Source organism: Schistosoma mansoni, chromosome W, assembly GCF_000237925.1.
Source record: "Schistosoma mansoni strain Puerto Rico chromosome W, complete genome".
NCBI lineage: Eukaryota > Metazoa > Platyhelminthes > Trematoda > Strigeidida > Schistosomatidae > Schistosoma > Schistosoma mansoni.
Window position 1 is genome coordinate 41,486,453 of NC_031502.1, and position 15,025 is coordinate 41,501,477.

General features: G+C 31.3%; 1 protein-coding gene across 1 annotated transcript in view; it reads left to right on the plus strand.

Annotated features, from left to right (window-relative positions):
• Window positions 1-12,829, plus strand: part of Smp_194810 (Band 4.1-like protein) — a gene marked incomplete at both ends in the record, with an annotated part of 49,848 nt that extends 37,019 nt beyond the window's left edge. The window contains 5 exons of the mRNA XM_018789728.1: window positions 1,866-1,986; window positions 4,257-4,439; window positions 6,451-6,538; window positions 8,114-8,451; window positions 12,643-12,829. Coding sequence (XP_018655142.1) covers window positions 1,866-1,986; window positions 4,257-4,439; window positions 6,451-6,538; window positions 8,114-8,451; window positions 12,643-12,829 — 917 coding nt within the window. The remainder of the gene's footprint in view (window positions 1-1,865; window positions 1,987-4,256; window positions 4,440-6,450; window positions 6,539-8,113; window positions 8,452-12,642) is intronic.
• Window positions 12,830-15,025: the final 2,196 nt, after the last annotated feature.

The window sequence follows — 15,025 nt, forward strand, 5'->3', positions numbered from 1 at the left end:
CCAGTTAGCGCAGTGGTAACTCTAATAACCATACGGCTATACGAAACATTATACCATTTACTTAGGTTGTAGATAAAACCATCAAGCTGAATTCACAGCAATCTGATGATTGTGTTTTACCATAAAATATCAATAAATTTTGTCTGATCACTTAAACTGAAGTTCACTCTGGCATGTTAACTGAATTTCTCTATCAAGTTAATTGAACAATATTATTTTTTGTTTGCTACATGTTTGCATTGATCAATCTTGCTTGTTTTCTCAGTGATTATTATTAAAGAAATACAAAATGAATAAATATTTTGATTTCTTTGTTTAAATAGCATGTAATTTAAAATATTGTGTGATTTTAAATACTGTTCCTAAGTTACAATGAACAAGTTCACAGTTATCTAATCCAAAACTACTCTCACAATACTGATAATCAATCGTTATGGTTATGTTATGTATAAAGATTATCATTTATTGATAAAATGAAGTAACTTAGACTTTAAAAATGAACCATTATAGATAGGAATGAATTGTATTAGTATTCATTTTAAGCAAAGATGGATAGTGGATAGCAGTGGAATCCACGACGCGCGTTTCGTCCTATTTGGGACTCGTCAGCTGGATGTACCTGTATCTCAGAGTTGATGTTCACTCTGTGGCTCGAACCTAGTAACTTTCGCTTCAAACGCCATCACGTTATCCACTCGGCCACTGAGTCTTGACAGCCACTTGCTTGTGCATCGGGGTGAATTTAGTATTCATTTTGTTTCTAGCATTAATGTTAAATAAAATTCAAGATTTAGTCTTATTATCACCCATCATAGTTTTTTAGACTATCATTTATGTTTAGTAAGTGTTTATTAAAGTAAGAACACAAAGATTTGATAAACATAGAGCGTTTTGGCATATTTTTTATCAAGATTCTCTACATTAGATAGAGTTGCTAAACCCACGCCTGAACTCACTCTTTTATTCGTGCTTGGGATCTTCAGAATTCTTAGAAACGTTCCCGGGAGAGTTCTATAATTACATAACTATAATGAATTGGGATGAAGCAAACTCATATCAACACAAAATTACTTAAGTTTGAAATTCTCTATTAAAATCTCAATAAAGAAACTAATAACACTTTAGTTTATTGAGGATTTAATGCGATTTATATATTTTTGAAAAGTACTCACTGCCTTCTTGTGGCGCGGGTGTTGTTTACAAAATTCAGAGAACAAAAAGCGAATGTCCAGCGCTTTAATCGGGTCGGTGGACACGGAAAGTCCACCTAGGGCAGTTGGAAAACCCTGATTCCAAACCAATGATGCACATGGGCTCCAGTTCCTTGAGGGGCCAAAGGCGTATGAATCAATCGTTGTTCACCGGCTACCATGGGACTGCATCTCCCCACGATGCTCCAGTGCCTTGTGGACTAGACCTTTAGGTCAAAGGCTCAGGGTGTGGCCCCCACCTGCTTCGGTTTTGGCACCTGGGCAGTATGACAGCCCTCACACAAATCAAATGAGATTTGTGCGGCGCATATATATCTGGTGCCCCTTTGTAACAATATTTATGTGTTTAAATAAATAAAATAAAAGCTCAAGCGAAACTGCAGACTTCACTGTATTACATAGAAATGAAAGCATCATAGATTTTTATTTTATTTTTCTTAGGTATTAGATATTGTTTTACCTAGGCAAATGTTTCATTGATGTGTAAATCTGTAAATTTGTACTTGTTATTATATCACACCATTAAAAAATAAGTAAAATTTTTTATCAAATATTATTCTATATATCTAATTAGTCATATTCTTCTTTTAAAACTCATTCCTTAAATAGTAACTTTTTTTTTCTTTTATTTTATATTCATTTAAACATATAAAGAAATACCATGGAAATTAGAATTTCGTATTCGATTCTATCCACCAAATATTGATATATTCAAAGATGATTTAACTCGTTATTTTTTGTGCTTACAATTAAGGCAAGATATTATCTCTGGACAGTGAGTAAATGATTTTTTTTCTAAAACTATCGAACTATTTGTTTTTTTCATTATTAAATAGAGTTTAAATATTCTAAACAAATTTATATTCTTTTCTTTACAAAGTTCAACCAATCTTAAAACTGTGAGGTATTTCAGAAATACTATCAGTTGTATAATCTACATTGGACAATGTTGACTACATAATCACTTGGGGATTCTAAGTTGAAAGTAATATTAGAGAGATATTGTTTTTTTTCTTTACATGATTACTAACAAATAAATCATGAATACGTGACATTAAAGTCTAGATAGTTGATGTGCTACTTACTCACTAAAACAAGATGGTATACTTGAATTGGAATAAAGATGTTTTTATTCTGGATAATTTTAAACCATCTAAGGAGCGTACTGTTTGATTGAAAACTAGTATCGTTTTGGATATTATAAAGCAAATCTATTAGTGTGGTGAAATTATAGTTACCATATCTAAACTCATACTGTTCGAAACGATTGGAATAAAACTGAGAAGTATTTTGAAGTTCTACTGAAAGTCACTGACCAGTGGAATTCAAACATGTCTAACATCAGTCTGATATTATTGATGATAAAGGATCATAATTACATAAAATTGTGAAGTGACTGAAGTTGACAATCATTTTATTAATAGTTATCAATCCAGCGTCGTAAAAATAATACATTAGCCGTGAAATGTAACTGTCCCTGGATTTTAATCCTGAAAGTGGTGGATGCCCATCGCTAAGAAGCGCATGATTGCGATGGAGATGGTGTTCTGTGATTCATGATTCTTAGTTGTTGTCTAGTTAAATCTAATCAGTTATACAAACATTTAAATTACATTTCAGTAGGCTAAGAATGTGAATATCCAATTTGTATGAAACACAAAGAAAAATTGTACTTAAATTTACCTATCCATAATGCTTATGAAACTAAACACCTTTGAAAGTTTACTTTTGTTAATTTTAAGTGTAATTATGTTGATTATTTGAATGACTTCAATATCATGAATCTAATCTACGATATATTTTATAATTGAAATGTTGGAATTCTTTCTGGCTAAAGATTGTTTGTTTGTTTTACAGTTCAAGTGGCAGTAGGGCATATGTTTGTTAATGTTATCCCTTTCTTTTTATTTAGCTAAGATTCAAACTTTGATCCAATCATGATCATCATGTACCATTGTAAAGATAACAGGACACTGAGGCCTAGTTTGTAAGGACAGTATTATCTATTCATGATTCATATTGCCTACAAATGTCAGAATAATTGATTACTTCATTACGAACCATAAAATCGTTAATTTAAATAGATTCTGCTGAAGGTGAATTTGAGTATAGCCTTGAAAATCAAAAGTTAAATATGTATAACAAACTAGTTTATTGAGAATTTTTATTGACTATTTCAAATTAAGGCTTGTTTCTTAAATATTAAACTGAATACATGTAATAAATTGAGATTGTATAAAATGTCAATATAGTTCAGGTTAGTAAAAAGGGTGAAAAACAATTTTCAAGTATATAAGTCATAGATGTTTTCCAAGCAGAGTTTAATGTTAGAAGAGGCTTTGTGGATATTATAATAATTTCAATAGTTGAGATCATGAATCAATTGAAGCTAGATCACCATGGAAAATCTGGAAGCACTGGACGGCCGTTTCGTTCTATTGTGGGACTCCTCAGCAGTGCGTATCCACGATTACGCGTTGCGAGATTCGAACCCAGGAACTATCAGTCTTGCTAGCAAGCGCTTAACCCCTAGACCACTGAGCCGGCTATCATCCAACGATGTTAACGTCTAACTTCAACTAATCCACGAATTTGAGCGACGCATCAGTGAGTTACTATCTCACAACAGACCTGATTGAACTCCACTGGTCACTGCTTCTCACTAGAACTCCAGGAAATACCTCTTGAAGCCAGTTACTAGTAAGCATATGTTGATTAATATGAGAAGGGGTTTTGTAGATATTTTAATAGTGGATATTATAGATTTTAATGTTTCAACTAATCCGAATGTAGACCAATAACCAAATTGTATTGGTTATTTATTATTTTCTAAAGAAATTATCCATAAAACAATTGATATTTTAGGCATGGCTAATTAATCAATTAATATCCACTGGATCACTTAGAAACAAAAGTAAAGGACCAGTTATATTTGATGGAGTAATTTTTTACACTCATTTACAATATAATAGTTATGAGGAATAGTTTTTAAAAAAAATATATAGTTACAAACTAAATTATCTGAATTTATTGTATTTTCAATAGGATTCCATGTTCACATCATACTTATGTTGTTCTTGGTGCTTATGTCGTTCAATCAGATGCTGGAGATTATGATCCAAATACACATATCGGGACAGATTACATTGCCAATATTCCATTTGCACCACAACAATTGCAAACCACAAAAATGCTTCAACAAATTGTTGAATTACATAAACTTCATAAGTGAGTAGGCAAGTTTTATGTTCCTAAAATCGTTAATTACGTAGAAGACGATTATTTGACGATCTGTTTTATATTTTTCTAACATTAAGGAAGTTTGATGTGGGATATACATGTGGTTTAGAAGAAAAAACATAATTGCTAACTTTACCAACTTTTGAATAAAGTAACAAGCAGTCCACTTTATGTTTCACTGCTTGTATAAATTAGTAGTGAGGAGTTAGAGGGTTGTTGGAAACTAGAAAGTTTTAGATAGAGATGTTTAATTCGAGTAAAGACATATTTACATTATAAAAGCTTTTAACCCCTTTTTTAAAGATAAGATCAAAATCATTCAGTAAAACAGTTAAAACTTTACTAATATGATAGTTTTTCGTCTCAACTGAAGCATAAATCTAGTTTCTAGTCCATATGTACTTGAAAATATATCAACTAATATTCTATTTCTTTTTTTGGTTATGGATTCAACTGTAACTAGGCAAATACTTAAACTCCAATATGTAAATGGCATAGATATGTAATTTAAAAGTATCCCAATCTGTTAATATTGTTTTTAAAAGTGGAATAGAGATGAGGCCTTTATCTTCAGGAAGCAGATATTGATTTACATAAAACTTTTTTTTTCATTCCACTTAATTAAAAATGTATTCATCCCTCAAATAGAGCAAGACAATTAATTTACAGTAATTGATAAATAAACAACTCACCACATAATAAATGAAGCATTATTACCTAAAATTAAGACAGACAAATTAAAAACAACTGAAAATTTGAAAAAAGAGGTACTAGAAATCTTAAGGGCGTATTAATTTGAGAAACATTCTGACTAGAAAACAGAATGATACCATGTTGGGCTTGAATTTCAAAACACAATTGATGAATGATCTTTTTAAATTACTCATTTAATGGATGTTGAAATCTGTAATGAACATTGAATTCATTAATGAATTTATCATTCTGTTGATGTGGTTAATTCACAAACTAATCGTTATGATGTTCTAGTTTATGGTTAAACATTAGTAAAGCTTAGCAATTAACAGTTTTAAATAAACTTACCAATTAAACTTACTAGGTATTGCTAACGTCCCTAACTAGTAGTCAAAGTAATTGGTTTTTGTTTCATCGGATATAAGAGAAAACTAATTATTGAAGGAAAGTTCATATTCAAACTTAAATGATTATATTGGACGAAATTTGTGGTGACAAACAATATGATAATATTATTTGTAGATCAAGAAAAGGACACAAGTATCAGCTTTGTTATTAATGAATAGTTATGGAATAGGAAATGATAAATCTACGAATGCATTCTTTTGGATAAAAAATAATTGCTCAATTTGATCTATTCTGCATCATGTATCAGCAGTCAGATTTTCGAAGATGTAATTTACCAGAAGTCAATTGAAGAAAATATGCGAAAATATAATTACGATTTAAAATTATGAATATCTATGTGATATTAGCTTTAATAGCTATGATTTACAAACTTTGTACATCTTTCTATGTGTAATTCACACCCGAGATGAACGAATTATGTTAACAGTTCTTAAACATGGTGTAGTGAACGAGAAAATAAGTGAGGACAATACAAAGTTACAGAGCATCTTAGTAAAATCTGAGAACCATACAGTGAATACTTCATCTGGGAAATGTCAATCAATCGTCTCAGACTTCGTTGTTTTTTCGTTTCCACACCAGTCACTCTCTGTTCTCATTCTCTTCTCTTCGATCTCCCTAACCTTTTGTCGCTAGGCCTTTCGTTTTCGATTGATGATACACACTACTTATATCTGTCAACATCAATAGCACATACCACAATAGTAGTGGTAAACATTAACATTTATGACATACTCATGATTTTTCTTAGTCGAATTATTTAACTCATATTTTTGCCAATGCCATGGATAATAATAACCAATCACATAGATAATTTTGTTTAACAACATTTATTAAACCGACGACAACAAAATTAGAGAATGAATTTATTTATTTAAATATATTCTGTGATTTATAGAGGGCAAAGTTTAGTTCAGGCTGATCGAGGATTTTTGGAAAATGCCAGACGACTTTCACTTTATGGAGTTGAATTTCACAGGGCAAAAGTAAGTCTAGTAGTTTACTCCTATCATTATTGTTATTACCATGAAGGTGAGAACATTAGTCATCATGTTTCCGCTGCATTGTCATACAGTTAATATTTAGATTTGCTAAGTGTGCTCGGTTACTTATCATAACTTGAGAAGTAGGAGGTATTTTTTGCTTTTCAAACAGCTCAAGAAATTCTAACACCCCATACATTTATATCTAAATATTATGTTAAGGCTTATCTTATCTAAAGTAATCAGTTTGCTTCACTACAATCGCCTAGTAATATTTTTCATCATTTCAAATTTATGGACTCGACGTCTTATTTCCAAGCAAATATGCTGGTAGTGGGTAAAAGTGAAAGCCACATAAATAAGTCTTCACAGAATTAGTCTTTAATGTCTCAAGTGACGATATGAATTGGTGGAAACTGATTATTAGTCCTAATTCTATCGGTCATTCGATTTTTCACCCAGTAAGTAATGAAAATATTACACATTTTGTAGCCTCATAGTGTTTATTCATCAATAAACAATTCTCATGTATTTTCCTTATCAATGATCATGCTAAACAACACAATATATTGCTTCTGAAATATGGAATCAGTTAATGAAGCTGAATATCCTACAAAATTTTTTTAAAAAAGCAGCTGTAACTAGCAGTCTTGATTTTCCATTCGTTAAAAAATTATCGCAACAATATGAAAATAACTGTTCTTCCAAATTCCAATTTTAAAGTTGTAAATTTACGTGTAAAATGCACTTTGACCACTACAATCTACGTTAGAGATTGGTTTTATTAGTTACTACGATATCATATTTTAAGTCATTATAACTCCTTGATCATAAACATATTTATGGTTATTTATTAATTACCAGTTAACTAATTGCATTCCTTTTCATTTATTTGTTGATGGTTTTGTGTAACTCGGTTACTTATTTTACCGATATTACTAAACTTTAATTAGATGATTATAACTTCATAAAACACTGCATGTGGTGTGTAGAGTGTCTGTTTCATCTTCCGTCGGAACTTTCCGCCATGTTCTATAATCAAGACGACAATACTAGGCAATACTTTCTGTCTTTACTTTTCATCTACATCATACAGTAAATAACTACTTATATGTTGCAAGTAGTATGACAAGTTTTAATAACTTGTTTTATTGAAAAGTGATGCGAAGAAATAACTGCATATTTCATTTTCATGTTAGTTATGTCTTTTAATTACTCAGACTGTCAATTTACTATTATTGGACAAAATTGCAGTTAGATAATCTTGTTGTATTACTTATTTGTCAAAAAATGGGATTTAATGACTAGAAGGTTAGTCTTATCTCTATCTAATCCCTTCTCGTATTGTTGTTGTTATTAAACACTGTTGTCATGGCAACTGAAGTGACAGGGGAATGATTTAATTAAGAAATTCAGGGTTTTACCATAGGTAATAAATTATGTCACTTGAAAAAATCTATTTAAAACCAACTACAAAATTGTCCATAGGTTAAATATATTTAGTTTTCAGAATTTTGATAGAAAACTTATGATAGAAGTTTTATTAGTGATTTTTAATATTCTTCATCTATTTTACAGACGATTGCTGGTGAAAGTATATGTTTAGGTGTATATCATGGTGGAATATTACTTTATCATGGGATGTTAAGGGTTAATCGGTTTTTGTGGCCACAAATTGTAAAAATATTGTACAAATCAAAAAATTTCATTATTGTCGTTAGATCAATGCATAGTGAAACTTTGAGTAAACGTGGAACTCTAAGAAGAACATTATCGCCTGGTGGTTTGAAAGTATCTGATAAAAAGTTCAGTGGTTCCGATTCCATTCATGATGTAACACTGACTTTTCAGTGTACAGACCCCCGTTTAGCCAAAAGATTATGGGATTCTTGTACTTCGCAACATACATTTTTCCGGTACGTAAAAATTTAAATGTCTTATTAAGATGTTTTCTTCCTCATACTAGTTATGCATTTATATATACATCATTATGTTAATAATCACTGTAATCAAAAGTAGTAAAACGGTTTTTGGGGCCCTTGCTTACGAGCGAATACATTATGCAACAAATAAACACCGAAATCAACCATCATTTAGGCAAATGGATTACAAAAGGCTTAGCTATTACATCATCTTAAGAGATAAATTACTTTAATCAACAATATCAAGCAAACTTTAGGGCGTAGGTGAGACAAAAATTTGTATTTTATAGAAAAAATCATTGATCAAATGTAATTAACCGTAAATTTCAATTTCTCAACCAATCATCTTTAGTAGATTAATTTACAACAGGTTTTAATTTCTCCTTTTTATGTTTTTCTCAAATAACCAAATCATAATAGCTAATCAACTGAGATTATTATTTTGAGTGTAGATAGGCTTTCTTATGAAAAGACAAAATAGAACATGCACTATTTATGATCACAATTCAGTGATACTCAACAATTCGTCAGTATTTAGTTGAACGGATAATTATTGTGGAGATCCTGGAGTTTTAATTGAATTCATGAACCGATCAATGTTAGACCACTTTAGTGGTCCGATATTTGAGTCCAGTTAGATTATATGCTGATTTTTATTGAAATATACATGTCTCCAATCCTCGTATATAATCATCAACTTAACCCGCGTTAAAGTATAACGTAATTAGATAAGTCAAATAAGAGAATGGATTTTGAATATGTATATTTTATACAATCGTTGATCGGAATGAGAAACAAAACAAAACGACGCGCAATGGAGAAGGCGACTTACTCAACTCCATTTAACCAAGCATTATTCGAAAATTTATAGTCAGATAAAAATAAGTTACAGACATGTGATGAGTAAGATAGGAAATGCACACACATACGCTCATATAAAAAACAGTCTAGGTTGACAAGCGAGTAATCAACAAAGTCAAAATGTAACTCACAGAGGATGAATAAATTGGCTAGTCCGGAAGCTGGGATAAGTTATGTGGACTTAACATAGTAACCGACACTACACCATCACCGAAAGCTTGGAAGCATTGGATGACCGTCTCATCCTGGCATGGGAATCTTCAGCAGTGTGCATCCACGATCCATACGTGGGACTTGAACCCGCTGGATGGTGTCGCAGTGGTCAGGAGGTTAAGCGTCCGCGCGCGAGACCGAAGGTCATGGGTTTGAGTCACTCATGAGGGATCGTGGATGTGCATTACTGATGAATGCCATACTAGGACAAACCAGCCGTCCAATGGTGATCTAACATTGATTGGTTCATGATCTCAAATAAAGATAATTGTTAACTGTAGTAGTGGCATGTTGATTGGCAATATACATGGTTTTTCGTAATTTGAAAATGAGTAAAATAAAATGGAAACTTTGACAAACTTCATGAGTGATTAAGTTCATGAAAAGTGTTTCACAATGAACTCAACTATTGTTTACAAGAAACACTAAAATGCAGAATTCATGTATTACCAGAATTATTGTGATCTGGTTATTTCAATGTAACGTATATCCCTTTATGGTAGTTCAAATAAAAATGTTTATATTTTTATTAGCTATTGAATATTTCTATTCAATGGGCAAGCCTTTGCCTGCAATTTTAAAAAATTAAATAGTAGATACAATAGTTATCATTTAAGTTTTACATCTAACCTTAAAGGTTTTGGTGCCAAGTCTTATTTTAAACTGTTCGTTGTTTCACATACGTTATGTATTGTGGGACTCTTGTATTTCGCTACCATGCGTAGACTCTAACGAAATCATTAGTTTTACCGAAGAATAAACTAAAAGAATTTTGCGAACCAGTCGAATGACGTTTATTTAAATAAAACACATAGGGTTGTTATAGATAAGGTTTCAAAGGTTTATTCACAATTATATTCATTTATAAATTTCACCACTAATCCTCAGTATTCTATGCTAAATAGTATAGTTTTATTTCTAAGGGTTTGATAAAGAATGATACGAAATGATAAAGAAGCATATGCATTCATTTAGAATTAATAAAGTATAAAAAGTAAATTTTGGGTAAGGCCAAGAATACAGCCTTTTTGAATAAGTTGAATGGATATTTTTCTGAGTTGTTAACAAAATGTACTAAGACCAATTAAAATCTTATGAAAATGTACACCAAAATAAATACGATAAGTTATGCTTTTACGAATTGTCGAGACAACGTTTGACTCCATCGATCTATCAACTCCTTTTTAAGACTAAATTCAAAGTCAATAGTTTGATGCTCAGAAAGATTCAGAGTAGGGCCATTCATAGCATGGTGAAACGTCCCTTAGGTAACATTTACTTATAAAGTAATTTAAACAGAAAAAAACTGAAATCTGTGTTTTTAGGTGATTTGCATACTTAAAAAAACGTTTTCAGTGGAAAAGAGTTGGTCGTATGGGAAAACAAATATCGTAAGCGAAAAAACAGCTCCATGTAACATATAACTCCTAGTGAGCAAATAAGTAGAAAGTTCTCCTCAACATATGGTGTATTATTCTTCTTTCAAAAAACTAAGAAAGTAACAAATTAGATATCCATAAGACCTGAAACTGATGTGCATCAAATAAAGTTACTATGCCATGACAGACATTAAAATGAATGATAACAAAACAACTGAAATAATAGTGCTGATAATCATTACTTAAAATACTAGGTAGAAAAAACAGTTTGAAAAGAGCAATAAACCTAGGGGAAATAATATTGTGAAGCAATACACAACACATAAGGAAAAATGAAGAACTAATACGTTTTTGTCACTGTAATCGATTTTAAGTGACGTCTGTACTGATTACAACTTTACCTTACATTCGAATAAGAAAATCCCTTCATCTTTATTTAGTTCAAACTTATACCGCATGACCTTGTGGACTGATGCAACAACTTGATTCGCCGTATGGTTTTCTTCCAACATGTTGATATGTTAGCTATTCAGGCTTTTGCCCTTGCCAATTATCACGTTACATAATCGCCAATCAGGATATAACTTACATGACCCTGTTCTTGTGCTAAACTAATGACACGTCGACCAACACTAACAGCCTTGCATCAACTCTGAATCTTTATTGTTCCTTCCAGCCTAGCCTTGCCCGTTGAATCCAGAACACAATCTCAGCCTCCACTGTATGAAGAATATATTTCAAACATATGTAGTTTATATGCAAGCAAACCAGACCTCAGCACGCCATAAGGATTATACAAGATCAAGCCAAAAATGCATTGAGTGTGAGATACTCTGGCTAATAGATTGGGAATAACTTAAGAATAGTAAATTGTATAATAATAGGCAATAAGTCGAATGAATGCTTATTATAAAAGGAATATGAATATACATGTAATATAGTTATTTAATAGTTTTCCAATAGGAATATATGTAATAATAGTCCGTAAATAATCCCTAGGAGTTACCATTCATTTATTTTTCGTTCAGATATGACATTAGCTATTATTACATCTCTATAAATAAGTTAGCAATCCTAGTTAGTCGATTACGTAAAGTGTAATCCACCAGGTAAATTTTAATTGAAGTAACTGTATTACGTCATTTATATTTTCTTCAAACGAACACATAATATGTTAAATGCATAAATATGAGCTGTTACACGCCTTTTAATGAACATTGATAAACATTATAGATAATTGTAGTCATTTGTTAGAATAGATAGATTTCAGTATTTAGCCACCTTCTGACATTACCATTAGCAGTGTGAAGCCTAATTACACGTAGGTCTCCCTTAGCTACCAGTAAATCTCATCTCTGTTGGAATTCACTGTAGTCTGAGATGTGAGTTATGTCTCAAAAAGTGCAACGTTCAATACATTTTCCCAGTAGATTGAGTAGGTTAGATTACAAGCACTTATTTGATGGTTTAGATTACAGAGCACCGACCCTTTTTTTATTGATACCTAAAATTTTAAAACGAGTAATTGAGTAATATTTGTAAATGTTGACAACTCCCTTTTGCAATGGAAAATAGGATGAATATGTACATGATTCCACTAAATAATTAACAAACAATAAATAATTAGTGTTTTCTGTGAATTCATAACAGAAAGATTTTCAAATTATTTTAAGCATTTACAAATGATAACCTTTTAGAATTTGTCTTGATTTATTTAATTATGAATGATTAGTTTGCGTGATACACCAGGGCCTCAAAGATCTAATCTTACAACAGCTTTTAGTACGCGAAAATATCATTTTACAAGTAAATCATTCGATGCATATTCAAGAGAACCTAGCACAGAATGGATTCCACGACAACAGCCTCCAATTAAGCGGGTGCAAACTCAAAGGAAGCCGATTCAGTACAGTAAGTGAGATATTTTATAGGCTCTTTTTGTTCAATTTCTCAATTGTACCAATCAGAAATACCAGTTGCAATCGATGTAATTTATTTAATAATCTTTTAAGTTGCTTTTTTAATCTATTTTAGTGGTTCACTCAAGTCATCTTGTCTGTTCCTCATTGTTTATCGTATTCAAAGAGAAACCTTTTGCATTTTCACTCATATCAACATCTATCACTATTTTAAGCTATACTACGTCATCAAATGGAATCAAACTATCATCACCAGGTTGTAAACATTACAAGATTGATTACTGAAATTTAGCAGTTCCTTCACATAAAATGTATCTTTCACTGTAAAATATATTAACAAAGTACGACCTAAATATCAATTTATCATTAGAAGAGTCACTGACATTGCTTACTATCAAACTGATAATCGTACCTCATTTACTACATTTAATTTAAAACGAAGAAAATAATCAGTTAAATAGAATAATGACAAACTTTAATCAGTAAGATTACAGTTAATGTTCTTCTGATGGAGATAGGATAAAATATAAATCATTTGTTACTTTTCCGTAGTTGGAATCATGAGTCAACTGAAGCTAGACCACCATGGAAAAACCTGGAAGCTCTGGCGCGAGACTGGTAGGTCCTGAGTTTGAATCTTACGAGGCTGGATCCGTGGATGCGCACTTCTGAGGATTCCCACAATAGGATGAAATGGCCGTCCAGTGCTTCCAGGTTTCCCAGGGGGGCTAGCTCAATTGGCTCCAAGAAAATGCTGAAATCTCCACCAACACAAAAACCCCTTCTGATTTGTTACTTTATTAATCAATTTAATAAAACCGTATTCGATGGTGGTCTAGCTTCAATTGACTCATGATTTCAACTATGAAAATACTGAAATCTTCATAAAACCCCTTCCAAATACCAACTCTGTTGCGCGTTTAAATATGTGAATTTCTAACAACATTACCAATGACATTTCCACCATATGGATTTGTGAAAGCTATCAAACTTTAAGTCGGTTTTCACTCAGGAATTTTTATTTCACATAGACTAATCTTTCAAAATCCATTACCATTATATTAGTTATGTGCTCCCTAGTGGGTACCTCTGAGAAAAATCCTTAAAGTTTGTGTTGGAAAATATGACTGATGAAACCTAACCATACAAGGAGTAAGATATATCACTGCGGTAATGAATAATGGTTGCTTAACATCGACAACTAGCTCACGTTACAAATGTGAATCATTATATCAAAGCTCAATAGTTTGATTGTATCATGGTCCTAACGATGCACTAATATCTTGAGTTTGATCCTTGGAGTGAGATATTGGCTGGAACATACAGAAAAGTCCTGGTTTGTAATTAAACAATTGTTCGTTTTTTAGTTTTCCAGGCTATATAAGCTGATAATATAATCCAATACAAGATGAACACATTGTTAAGCAACTAAAGACCTGTTCAACCTTTATTATCGGATGAAGGATATTCGATTAAATTATCACTTGACTCTGTAAGGAGTCAACTCTAATTTGACAACTTTATTCACTTTCTTATATATTAAACATTCTTCAAGATACATACATACCTATCTCATTGAATTAAAACCAATACGTTATATGTTGGACATTATCATTAATGAGTAACATTAGTTCAAATCCACTGTAGTTGAAGTATATTTTGAATGTTACCATCATTGGTTAAAAATACTTAAACAGTTAGTTATCGTATATCATTTCTAAGATTCTCAGACACTTTTCCGTAGTTTTTTATTACTCTTGAGATTGAATTAACTGCGAATAATTTACTTTAAATTCTAATGACTCAAAGGTTAACTTTCATTTCATAAATATGCGCAGATATTTATGTTTGGAATTATTTATATAGTGATTGGTCAAAAACTATCATACTTAGAGTAAAATATACGTTTTCTGTCAAGATTCTTGTTTTGGATAAATGAAATTTCCGTATCTAAGTATGAAACTTACAGTCTGATGTTAATCTCTTTATTGAAAATACTTTCAAATGTAATTTTAGAAAAAGGATAGTAGTGATTAAAATTACGAATTTAATGTATTTACTCAATTTATTTACATATGTTCCGTTGTCATTAGTTATAGACATTTACTATAGCAAGTGCATATGAAAGAAACAGTTATCTATTGGACTAGTTTGATTGCGAAAAAATAATTCATTTCAGTCAGTCAAGTATATACT